The sequence below is a fragment of the Rhineura floridana genome, chromosome 10, assembly GCF_030035675.1.
Source record: "Rhineura floridana isolate rRhiFlo1 chromosome 10, rRhiFlo1.hap2, whole genome shotgun sequence".
NCBI lineage: Eukaryota > Metazoa > Chordata > Lepidosauria > Squamata > Rhineuridae > Rhineura > Rhineura floridana.
This window is the reverse complement of record NC_084489.1, coordinates 82,052,388-82,066,956: the sequence shown is the minus strand read 5'-3', so window position 1 is coordinate 82,066,956 and position 14,569 is coordinate 82,052,388. Positions and strand designations below refer to the sequence as shown.

Below are 14,569 nucleotides of genomic sequence, written 5' to 3'. Positions count from 1 at the left end.
TTAATGTTGGGTAAAACTTTGCCCATGTCCTGATGTCGTAAGACCCAAAGGACCATCTGGTCCAGCATCTTACAGTGGCCAACCAGATGCTAGTAAGATGGGACTGCAGCCACGCCCTCCAACTTGTGATTCCCAGCAGCTGATATTCAGAAATATATTGCCTCCAACAGCAGAGGTGGAACATAACTGTTGTGGCTAGTAACCACTGATACTTGTACTGCCTTCAAGTCGATTCCGACTTATGGTGACCCTATGAATAGGGTTTTCATGAGGCTGGGAGGCAGAGACTGGGCCAAGGTCACCCAGTGAGCTTCATGGCTATGTGGGGACTCGAACCCTGGTCTCCCAGGTCATAGTCCAACACCTTAACCACTACACTGATACTTACCCTCCATGAATATGTCTAGTTCCCTTTTCAAGCCATCCACCTTGTTAGCCATCACTACTCCTTGTGGGACTGAATCCCATAGTTTAACTGTGCACTGTGTGAAGTACTTTTTCTTGCATGTGTCTCCTGAATCTTCCAGTGTTCAGCTTCATTGGATGACCCCAAGCTCTAGCATCACCACATTATATATTGTGCACAACGTGGTGATCTTGCAACAAGAGACAAAAGGACCCCTCTAAGCCAAAACAAGCATCCAAGTGGAAATATGGGACCAGTAACAAAAATGGGATCCCTGTTTGAGAATTCTCTTCATCATTTTCCATAATGCGTAGTAAAACCTTTCTGTTTCAAGTAAACCTCTTTTTTATTTAATGGTCTAATCCAAAGTCCCCCAGTCTGGTGCTGTCTAGATGCTATCGGACTATATCTCTGATTAGCCTCAGGCAGCATGACCATCAGTCAGGGATGATGGTAGCTGGTAGTTGTGCTGAGCTCTTTCCAGACTGCCTATTTATTGAGCATTCATCCTTACTTGTTTGCAAAAAACTTGAATGCTGCTTACACTACATTGCAGTTTGAACATTCATTGTTTGTGCAGAGGTTATATGATGTTGCCCAGCATAGTTATATTATCACACATTCCAGTGTATTTCTGTGTCAATTTTTTTACCCACAAAAATTCTCCCACTTTTTTTTTTGAGAAGAGGATTTGCTGCCCATGCATACCAAATCCAATTTAATTGTGCAACCTAAATTTTCTGGTATATGATGACTCATACCTGCAAAACAGTGTCAACCTGGAAGTGGCCGAAATCATCAAGAAGACACCAGGTTGCGGAATCCTAGTCTGACGGGATTAACTTTGGGAAACTTACATTCTTTTGAACCTTTTAACATAGTAACCTTTGCGTATTCCCTGTGCCCTTAGAATGGTAGGAGCAATCGGCAGCTGCAGTTGTGCGATGAATAGAGAAGACAAATGTCTTTGCCTCCTGAAGTTTGTGGTGGGCAGGAATATACTGGTAGTTCTTTGGATTGTGCTGTCTGCTTCCTTAAGAGTTTTTAAGTCTTCAGTGGAAATGCTCTTTTGTTCTGGAGAGGAACCAAGCACAGTTTCTCTCTCCCCCTGTTCAGTTATGAAACAAAATTAAAACAAATAATAGAACCATTATTCCGAGGACAAAAGCTTTTGCTACTCTTTGGCACTTGGTGGAAGTAAATAGAGGGCCAGGAGACAATGGATACAATGAAGTTTCCTTCTGTGTAACATTAGGCAAGCCAATTCTTTTTTAAAAGCCTATTGAGTGTGGCTTGCTTCGTTTAATGTGTAAACAGTTAGTTTTGCCATAAGCTCTGAAAGCTCTTTTGGCTTTCCTTTGGTCTTAAATGTTTCTGTAAACTCACAGTGGAAGATGAGGCATTTTATCTGCTGAGTATCAGTGGAGATGGTGGCCCCGATGTCAGTGGAGCAGCCAATCCACTCCAGGTTTTAGTCTAAACGTTCAAGGTGCTGATAGCACCTTGGACAGGTCCTTGAAAGTTCAGACTAAAACCTGGAGAGGATTCACTGCCTCACTGGCATCGAGGTCACCAGTCTCTACTGCTTAGTATCCTAGTGAGCAAAAAAAGGTATTGTTGGATCCCAGGAATGCTAGCATGATGAGGAAGAGGCACGAGATGTTGCCAGTCAAGTGAAATGATGCTGAGTTAGCCCAGCCTTCACCAGCCTCGTGCCCCCCAGATGTTTTGGACTACATTGCCCATTTGGAGGGTGAAAACTAAGCTAGACGGGCCAGCTGTTTCTCTAAGGCAGTTTCGTATAGTTCACATGAGAAGTGTTTAGGGTTTTGGGGGGGAGAACACGTCTCCACTTTTCTCTGAGGTTCTGCAAGAAATCAGCTCCTTCTATTTTGCAGCATAAGTTTATATTGAAATTAATGTTATGGTGGTTTGTATACTGTATTGACCTAAATATAGGCCACTCCTGAATAAAGGCCACACTTAGGATTCATGCAAGCCACTTAGGATTCATGCAAGAAGACTAAGGAGGAGTTTAGGGACCGCCTGAACCTTACATCTCAGCTCAATCACTGAGATGATCTGCAGGAGTGACGTTGGTTGTCCCTCAAGTAGGTGAGGTTCGTTTAACATAGACACAAATTTCATTGTCATCGGTCCAGTTCTCTGGAATGCTCTGGCAACAGAGATCCAGCAGGTGCCTTCTGTTTTAACATTTAAATGCCTGCTGAAAATCTTTCTGTTCTGCAAGGCTTATGCAGGCAATTAAGAAGATGCCTTTTTACAATAGCTGATCTCTGTTTTTACTGTGTTAGTGTATGTTTTTTTTAAGTTGTAAACTGCTTTGATGCTTTTAAATGAAATAGCGATGTACAAGTGTTGTTGTTATGTGCCTTCAAGTCGATTACGACTTATGGCGACCCTATGAATCAGTGACCATAAGATTCTGTTTGGAATGAGACACCTTCCTCCTCTCAGGGGTTGAACAGGTACAGGGTGTTGTGGATGGGGTGGTGCTTTGTTTCCCTTTATTCAATGGTTTGATGACTGCAGGGCCGCCTTCTTAACTCCATATAGGTAAACTGAACAGTATTTGCTCAAATAGAAACAGAATAAATCTTATCAAATAAGTAAATGTATTGCACACACGTCTCCATAATTCTTGCAGGTTGGCAAATTTAACTCACTCCTTCCTTCCCCCCCCCCAGATACAGGCAGATACTTAGTTTGTGTATTTACAGCCCCAGCAGTGGTCTTTGCATTAAGACAATAATGTTTTGATCTTGAAGCAGGATACGACAGGAGAATCCGCAACTTGTACTTACTGTGTATGTCTTTTTGTTTTCCTCTTTCTTTCTCTCTCTCTCTCCCCTCCCCACCGAAAGGGATGTGAAAGCTGGAAACATTCTTCTAGGAGAAGATGGCTCAGTCCAGATTGCAGGTGAACTTTTTTAAATTGCCATGTAGATTGCGCTCTCCTTTCAGTGTGTGCCAGAGAGACAACCCAGAGGACGCTGGGTTGGAGAAAAAGAGGGAGGCGATGTGTCATAGGTGCGTCATTTCCCCTCCAACTCGGGGGAGTGGGGTGGGTGTTTCTGTGTGAACACATTGTGCCCAACCCTGAAGGAAATGCGTCTGATGCATCAGCCCCCTTCCCAGAGCTTGGAAAAGTTACTTTTTTGAACTACAACTATCAGCTTCGTCCAGTGGCCATGCTGGCTGGGGTTGATGGGAGTTGTAGTTCAAAAAAAGTAACTTTTCCAAGCTCTGCCCCTTCCCAACCCAAGTACTGGCGAGGGAGGGGGGGTGGAGCAGCATGCAGTGCTTTGTTAAGGTAAACCAGGTGTGGGGAACTTCAGGCCTGCAGACTGAATGCGCCCCCCCATAGCCCCCTCTCTCTGGCCCTTGGAACTCTCTCCAGGCCACACCCTCCTTCACGCCCCAAGAGTTTTTGCCTGGCTGAGGTGCTTCCCTGAACTACGATAATACCTCTTGCTTGTCTGAGTGGAGGCTAGAGAGGGTTGCAGGAAACCAGTCTATTGTCTACTGTACAAAGGTAAAATGTCCATTGATTGCTCCGCCCACTTTTTGATCCTGGCCCCGCCCACCAGTGGCATGTGGCCTTCGGGAGATTGTCCAGAAGGAAATGCGGCCCTCAGGCTGACAAATGTTCCCCACTCGTCGTGTCAACACACCCTCAAACTGCGTAATTTCGATCTAGCCTAGGATTGCTTGCTCTGCCAAGGAAGGCTTTGCTGCAAGAGCCGCTTGCCTCAGTTTTGGCCTTCTTAGGTCAGAGAAGGACTCTCTTGGTTGGCTTTTCTTTGTTGTGGGCAATGTGGAGAGAACAGATTTCTCCCTTTGCTTCCCCCTTTGACACGTTGCCTTTTGCATTTTCGCCAATGAGCAGGGCTTGGTAGGCAAGATAACAAGGCAAGGAGAAAAGACAAAATGGATCTGTTGCCTCTGCCTTACAGCAATCTGCCCTGAAAACTCTTTTGTATTGTCTGATAGGTCCCAGTGCTTGGGAAGACCCCTCACCTCCTTAGAAGTCCAGTAAGGAGAATGAGGTCACACGCACACCACACATTTAAAGCACATTTAACGCACATGCTTCCCTCAAAGAATCCTGGGAACTGTAGTTTGTTAAGGGTGCTGGAATTTGGAGCTCTGTGAAGGGTAAACTGCAGGTCCCAGGATTTCTTTGGGGGAAGCCATGTGCTTTAAATGTGTGTTAAATGCATGGTGTAGATGTGGCCAAAGGCTCCTATCAATGATTGTTTTTTGGGGGGGTGGTATAAACAAAGGCATTGTCTATCTCCTTGACGCCTGATCCATGGACCTTCTGTGATTTACAATACAGCTCTTTCAAGGATTCTTCTGAGTGTGGGGGTATTGCTTTTTTTTCAACTGCAGAGATTTATCGGCTCGCACTCAGTGGGCAAGGTCTGCAGTATTAAATTAAGATTGCCTGCCTCTTTCTTTCATCCTCTTCCAGAATCACTTAGCCATGTGAGATCATCTAAACATCAAAACAACTGCACAAGCATCTAGACTTGCCTTTTAAGCATGCTCCTAATTATGCTTTGACTGGAAATCTATGGTATATGCCCTAGAAGGGTCTTTGTTTTCAGAGTTAATGCCTCTACCCTTACTTGTGTCCTTTGATAATCATGTGTTCCATTCATGTTTTATTCTGATAAAGGAGGAACCTGCCAAAGGCCTGTTTATGTTGGATTAAGCAGCTGCATGAGTACCACAATAGTACATAAGCTTTGAAAAGCCACAGAGTTCAGTATCCTGATTCTCTCTGTTTTTTAGAAACATGGGAAGCTGCCTTGTGCTGAGTCAGTCCATTGATGCATCTCATCCAGTATTCCCTACACTGACTGGCAGTTTCAGCCTGGGGTCTCTCCCAGTCCTATCTGGAGATCCTATGGCCAAAATTCCTGAAGACTGGGGTCTAGCCACTGTAATACCAATCTACAAAAGAGGCTGCAGATCTGACCCAGCCAATTACAGGCCAATCAGTTTGCTGAATATAGTCAGCAAATTATATTCTTCTCATCTGCTTGATAAATTACAAAGCTGGCCGGCCCAGGATAACATTCTGGCCGATGAACAAGCCGGGTTCAGAGGGGAACGTTCCACCATGGATCACATATTAGTCCTACAACAGCTCGTAGAGAAATACTCAACCAAAAGAGGGGATCCCTATATACGACTTTTATTGATTTTAAAAGTGCTTTTGATCTTATACCCAGAGCTAATCTCTGGGAAAAGTTTGAGTCATCTAACACTGATAGGTGCCTTTTAACTCTGATACGCTCTCTTTATGAGAATACCAAATTTCGCATCAGATGTAATAATATAGGTCATTTGACCAAGCCAATCCCTATCCAGGAGGGTGTTAAGCAGGGCTGTGTCTTAGTCCCTACTTTATTCAATTTTTATGTAAACTCGCTGGTTACTTCTCTGGCGCTGATTCCATCACACCCTCCAACTCTCACCAGTAAACTGTTATCCATATTACTTTATGCAGACGATGCAGTGTTGTTATCACTGACAAGCATCGATCTGCGTCAACTACTTCGAGCTTTGGCGGATCATTGTGCCAAGGACCGGCTAATTATTAACCATGACAAGACAAAAGTGCTCGTGTTTACCAAAAAAAAAGTTGAGACACGTTTGGCATCTCAATTACCTCCCAATTGAGCAGGTTTCTTCATACCAATACCTGGGAGTGAACTTTCATGCCTCGGGAGCATGGCATCCTCATGCAAAGAATGCCATTCTCCACGCTAGGGTTCTCCAAAGCATGGTCAGCTATTTCTCAACGTATAATGGATATAGAACTTCAAACCCACTGACCATACACAAGCCTGCTGTTACCATCTTTCCCATGGGTTTTGCACCTGTGCAATACCTCAGTAAGCTTCCCAACGCCAGATACAGAAAAGTATTTACAATGACGAGATTTGGTGTACTCCCGTCAGCTCTCCTCGATGGCAGATATCGTGGAATTCCGCGCGCAGAGCGGTTGTGTCCGTGCGGGATGGGAGTAGTTGAGACAATCATGATGCCCAAGGTTGGGTAATGATATCACAGGGCAGCATCTGTTGCCCCATCGAGGTGGGCTTAGCTTAGGTTCTATAGCTAACATTAGCACCAGCAGGCCACTACAGACTCCCAGGCATGTAGCCAAGATGATGAATAAACTTGCTTCCCTCTCAATTACAACACCTCGCCACACACAGCCACTTCAGAAAATGCAAGGATGACTTTCTTATCCTCGGCAGGGACATGTGCAATAAGATGCCTGCCAGATCCATGTGTTTAAATTCAAGGATGCTCCACAATAGGGATGGGGAGCCTGCAGCGCTCCAGATGTTACTGGACTACATCTCCCTTCATCCCTGACCATCGGCTATGTTTGCTGGGGCTGATGGGAGGTGGAGTCCCAACAACATCTGGAAGGCCACACCTTCCCCTATCCCTGCTCTCGAAAGAGTGAAGCAATAGTCATGGAACAGTCTAATCCCCTCACCTGCCGTTTCTGTGAACTAGAACACACCTATGGTTAATCCCACAGCTGTGCATATTAAGACAGAAACACGATTTCTGCAAAAGAAAAAGCTAAATTCTGCAACTGGTGTGAACTATGCGAGTAAAACAGATGTGCCTACTTTTATTTTGCATACTTTATTCTGCCTCTGTTATCGGGGCAACAATGAGTTACACGGGGCAGTATGGGAGTCATGGTAGAGCCTTTCCTAAACCGTGTCACTTTCAGTTGAAAACGTCATGTTTGGATTGCCCGTTCACCTATGTGAACACAGTGCCTGCACACAGAAGATTAGCATGTTTGGGAGTATACAAGGGTTTATCCCTTATGTGCTAGCTTTCTGTGGTGAATATATTCTTCCCAAGAATGTTTGGGTTTGTTACAAATTGAGAACAAGTTATAGCTCAGTAGTAGAGCACTTGCTTTTAATGTAGAAGGTTCCAGATTCAATCCCTGAATATTCAGGTAGAGCTGGGAGTGTCCCCTGCCAGAAACTCTGGAGAGCTGCTGTCAGTCAGTGTAGACAATACTGAGCTATATAGACCAATGGTCTGACTCTGTATAAGACAGCTTCTTATGTGTTGTAGGACTGACAAGCTGTCTCAACCATGCTCTGGCATATGAAATGAACAGTTTTAAATTTATGTTTTCCCCCCACCCCTGGAAAAATGTGGATTACTTGGGCTGTCAAAGTGATTCTTCTATTTTGACAGCTTACATTTGTAAATATTAGGAAACTGTTCTGCGTTGAAGAAGTCCCAGTAAATGCAAGCCCACACTTAATTATTTCCTATAAAAAGATTCCTTGTATAATACTTTTTAAAGAAGTGTCTGTTCTTTGGCATGTATTCGGCTCTCTCCAACAGTTTTGCCTGTAGAATCCATGACAGCAAATCTGTTTCTTGTAATGAGCCATCTGCTAAACTAAGGGAACTTTGTATGATAGATTTGGGGGTAGACCTCCAGAGAGGGTAACTGCAAATGCCATGTATGAACTAGGGCATCCAACATTGCTTGGTCAGGATCATGAGATCCTAGATTTCCTTTTTTTGTGTTATAATGGCAGGCTTCTAGTCCCCATGGATGCCCTTGTGACTTTTAACTCTGCAGGTCCAAGCTTGGAAGGCTGAGATTGTTATGCTTGCCAGATGGTGAGCAATAGTGTGGAACCCTGATTAGGATCCACCAAACTTCACAATGTAGCATGCGAACTTTTTACGACATGGACAGAACTTGGTCTAAGGTAGAGAGAGAATTTGCCTAGGAAGTTCAGGGGAAAGGACCTTGGCCCACGTTCAGTTCCTAGCATCTCTAGTCAGGACTGAGACAGACTCCATCTGCACTCACCTCTGGGCAACCTTCTGGAGACCCTGCCACAGGCAACAGGAGGAAGAGCAATGAGTGCAGATCTTACCTTTATCTAGTAGACTAGTTTCTGCACACGCTCACACACCCCTTTCTAGACAACCAAGAGGATTAGGCTAGGAATGGGGCACCTGTGGCCCTCCAGATGTTTGTTTTATTTATTTAAACATTCTTTACCCTGCCTAATTTTCAAAGAAATGCAAAACACACAAAAATATATCATCATCCTAATTAAAATCACAAATATTGACATCTAAGCCATATTGAAGCTTGCTCTCCTGTCGTCACCAGTTCGCTGTAAGGACTGCAGCCTCTTCCCCTGTTCCATAAAGCATCTTTTTAAAAGAAAACTTTTTTTAATTTCCATGCACAAAATAGCATTTACACTCATTCAATCTGTGCTCTCCTTATAAATTCTGAATACTTAAATACTTCTCATAAACAAAATAGTATTTATCTTATAAGGAGTTAGTGGAATCTAAATACTTAAATACTGTTTTGTTTATGAGAAGTATTAATCTTCTAAAGAATTATAGTCCCCTAAAGAATCCTGGGCACTGTAGTTTGTTAAGGGTGCCGAGGCTTGATAGGAGACATGTATTCCCCTCACAGAGCTACAATTCTCAAGAGTACCCTGGGAAGAGGGATTGATTCTGAGAATTACACTGAGAATGACTCAGAGAAGAACCACTGAGAATTACAGCTCTGTGAGGGCAATAGGGGGTTCCTAACAACTTTCAGCGCTCTTAACAAACTACATTTCCCAGGATTCTTTTGAGGAAACCATGACTGTTTAAAGCAGGATGCTACTGCTTTAAACGTATAATCCAAATGCCTTCCTTTAATAACATGGCATTAAGCTCCTGTGACTCTTGTGTTTCCTGTGCGTTCCAATTCTAATATTATGGGGTTATGATTGATATAAATCCTGGGTGGTATTCAATGCAAGGCCTACTCAGAGCAGTATTGAAGTTAATAGATATGACTAACTTAGGTTCGTTAATTTTAATGAGTCTACTCTGAGTATGACTCAGTTGAATATCATCCTCTGATTTTTATTTCTGTATCTGTTATATTCATTAATAAGCTTACTGTTGCTAAAAAGAAAACAAACTATTCTTGAATAAACATTGTTTAGATTAAATCTCTCTCAGGAGAGAGCTACTCTACTGAGAGCTCTTTGTAGAGAGCTATTCTATGTAAGAGCTAATGGATATCACTTTCATAATTTTTTTAAGGTTACGAAATTTTTCTTTTTTTTAATTTTTTGTCTTTCACATTATCCATAACCAAATTCAGGTCTCCACTTATTATCCAGTCCTCACTTCCAAAATTATTGATTAATTTTTCTAACCTATTATAAAATGTTGTTTGGTTAATATTTAGTGCATAAGTATTTGGTATATTTATAACCCATTCATTTACCTTCACTTGACCAATTATTTCTCTACCCTGTCCATCTGTAAACTCCTTGAGGACTTGTAACTTACTGGTTTTTATGTGTATCGCAAGCCCTCTTGATTTAGATGTTTCAGCCACTATATAAATATCACCAAGTCTGTAATCTTTCAAAAACTTTATTATACTGTTCTTCAATGCCAGTTATTTGCAACATAATTACAACCCATTTTCCTTTACTTAACCTTATTATTCAGCCTCAACATCAAATATTAACTTGATTTCAGACAATTTTATAATTCCTTTATTAACCCTGTTCTGCATAGCATCTCACGTATTTCAGACTTTCTCCATCCCAAGGTAATGGGACCAATTTCTGTCGAGCAGAACTCGTGGCAGTTCCTCTTGTAGGCAGGATCAGTGTTGTCACCTGGGCTGGACTGAGAACTGGCTGTCATCCGCAGCATCAGGCCGAAATTGCTCCAGGTGCATCTTCCTTACAGAGGAACACAGAACTCTGCTCATTTATACTTTTTAATGGTCAAAGTCCCTATCTGCAAGGGAGATTTTTTCCATCATGCTGTTAACATTGCCAGATCAATGGAGCTGCTTTAGCACATACAAGGACTCGTCAGGTCCCGTAGATCACTGTTCTTAAACCTTGGGTCCCCAGATGTTGTTGGACTACAACTCCCATCACCCCCAGCCAGCTTAGCCAATGGCCAAGGATGATAGGAATTGTACTCCAACATCGTATGGGGATCCAGGATTGAAGAACAGTGTAGTAGATTGCTTAACTCTTTCCACACACCTCCTGCTCCCCCACTGAGCTAACTCCTATGCCGCATCACAGATATTGTTGAACTACAGCTGCCATCATCCCTGACCATTGGCCATGCTAGCTGGGACTAATGGGAACTGGGAGTCCCAACGAGATCTGGAGGACCAGAGGTTCTACTTCCCTGGATCACACAGTCTGCTTTATGGCTGAGGTGACACTGCAGTATTTCTCCTTGGTTGGGAATATTGTGTCAAATATATTAACTTGCATGTTCCTTTATCCTCTAATGAAATATGACAGGATAATCACTATGCTGCAGTTGTAATACGTGATTGCTTAAAATGCATGAATTCTACGCAAGGCAGATTTATCTAGAACAAGATATCCAATTCTCCCTCCCCTCCCACCCTCTCTTTGTTCTTAGAAACAATAACAGCTTCATAAATCTATGCATAATCTGAGAAGCAGCAATACAAAAGTCTTGTGACTGGATGATGTGGGGTTTCTAGGATGACCTTCTGTTCATATTGAGGTGATGAGAGTGGGAGATGAGGATCTGCAGGGCCCTGAAATTATTGTGAGGGTGGTTTTGCACTTTGAGCTCAAAACTGAATTTTGAAGGCCTGCTTTCACTGAGTAAAAACTTAAATTTTGCCTCCTCTGTAAATGTTATGCAAGCAGATTTCCCCTGCTTCTCATAAGGATTACAGAATCATAAGAAGTGGGAACTGCAACAAAGGGTTGCAGTGTGAAGTGCTCCCTGTTCAAGATTCTAGCCATTCTATTTCATTTTCTCCCCCCCCCCCCAAAAAAAAAACTAGTCAGTCCATATTGTAGCCATTGAGCACATATAGATCTTGCGCTGGTTTGGGGGGCTGTAAAGATACATTTTTTTTGTACTTCTGAAAATCTTGAGATTTCCCCCAAGCCTGCTGATACCTCCCTTGTATTTGTGGGTGGTGCTGTTTTGGTTACAGATGTAGCAGCACTCGACCTCCTAACATCAGAAAGAGAGGAATTATTGTTGCAAACTGACATTTTAATTGGCCATGGGGAGAGGCTATGCTGGGCACTGAAAAAGCTTATACAACAAACGCTTCAGCTATCTGACACGTCATTCAGACGTCAATACACTTCCAAGCCTGTCTTCAGAATCATAAGGTCTAGAAGCTTGATTTTTGAAAAATAGCTGAGATTTGAGGAGGGTGAACTCTGCAAAGGTTGCATGCAGTGGGTTTCCCACCTTCTCATACTGACATGGCACATGCAGTTTTATTATTTACCACTGTCTTTGTTCTTTTTCTTGCAAATGTAGCTGGGTAGTTATAATATGTTGTAACTGAATAGTTGATACTCTTCACATAGCCTGATAAAGCACAGTTCTTATGTTCTTAACATCTGATACATTTTAAAATGCTTGCTCGTATTGCAAACTTTGGGCACCATTGGTACGTCTAAGGTGCAACCTGTCCTGATGGCTTTCTCTGAAATCTATTGATGGCTTGTTTGGCCCATGATGCTTGCTGTAGATGAGTGCCCATATATCAAAATAGTGGGAGGGTTTTTTTTATTTGGTTTTGCTATTTTTTTCCATAGGTATGCAAGTCACCACATTGACTTCAGTCCAGAGTATCGTGTGAGGGCAGATAATGATTGTATTCAGCTAAACCTAAGAATTGAATTCATTTCCTAGCTAATCAGGCTTAGCTTGAAAATTCTCAGCATTTGTGATTTTTATTTTGCACCATTCACTGATAAAGGGAGTAGGAAGCGTGCCATGCAAATAGTTATGGGGAGTGGCAGTGTTCTGTGTACGGTTCAGGCTATTTCTTGGTTCATGATGTTTTTCTTAAATCATATTTCCTTTTCAATGTTTCAGACTTCGGTGTTAGTGCATTTTTAGCCACTGGTGGCGACATTACCCGAAACAAAGTGAGAAAAACCTTTGTGGGCACACCTTGCTGGATGGCACCTGAAGTCATGGAGCAGGTAAAAGAAATCACTTGTTGCTTTACTGTGTTGTTGTAAATGTTGGAATGGTTAGCATGCAACTTCTACCTAATGGCTGCCATCATGATGGCCCTCCAGTAGTGGCAAAAGTTCCAAGCCACTCTGCTGATTGATTTTCCTTGGAGGAAGGACAAGGTACAAATGTAATAAATTGCAGATGTGTTAACCTTGGCTTTTTCACAGCCTGTTCCCCTTGGTCGCATTCGCACGTCACGACGAACCAGGGTTTCTGGCTTAGCATAGTTTGCCATAAATGAACCACATGCTCATCTGCATCCAGGATCATGGTTTATTTCTCACTAACAAGCCACAGTTGCTGGCCAATCTTAACCCATGGTTTGTAGCTGGCTTGTGCATCATGGCTTGTTGTTGAGCAACAAACCACGATCCCAGGTTTGGATGGAATTTGTTTATCACACTCGTGCAAAGGGAAAAGCAAAGCGGGAACTGGCGCACACCATTTATTCACGGGAAACCATGATAAACCAGAAACCCTGGTTAATTGTGATATGCAAACACAGCCATTAGTTGATGAGTGCAGGAGCGGCTTCAGACCAGCATCATTTTTGTTCAGGTGAAACTCTACTGCCCTCACCCACTGCCCCCCCCAAAACCCTCCCCCAATGTGACTTTTTAAAAAAATACTTAAAATACATGGTGTATAACTTTCATTCTTAAATATTGAGTTAAACCAATAGATCATTCTACATATAAAAATTTTGGAACACAAAAGTTGTCTTATACTGAATCGGACCATTGGTCCATCTAGCTCAGTACTGTCTACACTGACTGGCAGTGGCTCTCCAGGGTTTCAGGCAGGGAGTCTCTCCCAGCCGTACCTGGAGATGTCAGGGACTGAACCTGGGACACACTGCATGCAGAGCAGATGCTCTACCACTGGCTTCAGTGCATTCATAGTTCATCATGTTATCGGTAGGTTTCTTCCTCTCTCTCTCTCTCTCTCTCTCTCTCTCTCTTTGGAGTATGATTTAAGCTATGACCAGCTGAGCATTGGGAGCAGCATAATCTTGTGTGGGCTGTGAAAGTGCCAGAGGACAAGGCCAGCATTTTGCCAGTGACTTACTGACCTGAGATTGTGCGCTCCACTGCTTTTTTACCATCCTAGCCTGCCTTTCTTCCTTGAAGGGATTCTGTAAATTTTCAGGAGCCGTAAATGTCTGTTGGCAGGATAAGGTGGTGGTGATTATGAACAGAGCAGTAAAAAGGGATTGGCAGATGAGATTAAAATCCAGGCACAAATGCAACCAAACAAGAGGTGCTGAGATTAAAACTGCCTTAATTAATGAAGGGCCTATAATCAAAGAGGAAAAAGTCTAATATATTTACGTCTAAATAGATTTAACTGTGAATCTGAAAAGGATTTTCAGTTGAGTGAGTTCCTGGGAGTAAAGAGGAAGGGAGTACATTTGAAGCAACAAAACCCCTATCCCCACCATACATTTAAAGCAGCACCATATCACTTTAAACAGTCGTGGCTTCTCCCAAGGAATCCTGGGTGCGGAGAATTGTTATGAGACCCCCTATAATTATCCTTGCAGAGCTACAATTCCAGAGCAGTTTAACAATCAATCCCAAGGTTCTTTGGAGAAAGTCATGACTGTTTAAAGTAGTATGAGAATGCTTTAAATGTATAGTGCAGAGTGGACCAAATAGGACTTCGGGAAATGTGACAACATCTTGAACATGAAGATGAACAGTCATATGAAAGATTGTGCTTCCAATGGTGGTTTGTGCTTTGATTTGTGATGGCAGAAACATCTATTTAAACAAGTTTGCTCCCCTGGGCTCCTTTGGGAGGATTTTGATTGATTGATTGAATAATTGATTAAATAATAATAATATACCTTTTCTGTATTTTAACACAACAAACTGTGGGTTGTTATCAAGTCATTATAATCCAACACATTTCTCCATGTTCTATGGCCTCAAATATAGTTTTGCAATAAACAACATGCATTTGACAGGGAGCTGAAGCCAATCCTGCCTCTCTGGTGGAGGTTGTTCCCGCTTTGACCCAGTTTGC

General features: G+C 42.7%; 1 protein-coding gene across 1 annotated transcript in view; it reads left to right on the top strand.

The window, feature by feature from the left end:
* Nucleotides 1–14,569, top strand: part of OXSR1 (oxidative stress responsive kinase 1) — a 129,920-nt gene that overhangs the window by 81,993 nt on the left and 33,358 nt on the right. Inside the window, exons 5-6 of the mRNA XM_061586147.1 lie at nt 3,292–3,347; nt 12,395–12,504. Of these exons, the coding sequence (XP_061442131.1) occupies nt 3,292–3,347; nt 12,395–12,504 (166 nt within the window). The remainder of the gene's footprint in view (nt 1–3,291; nt 3,348–12,394; nt 12,505–14,569) is intronic.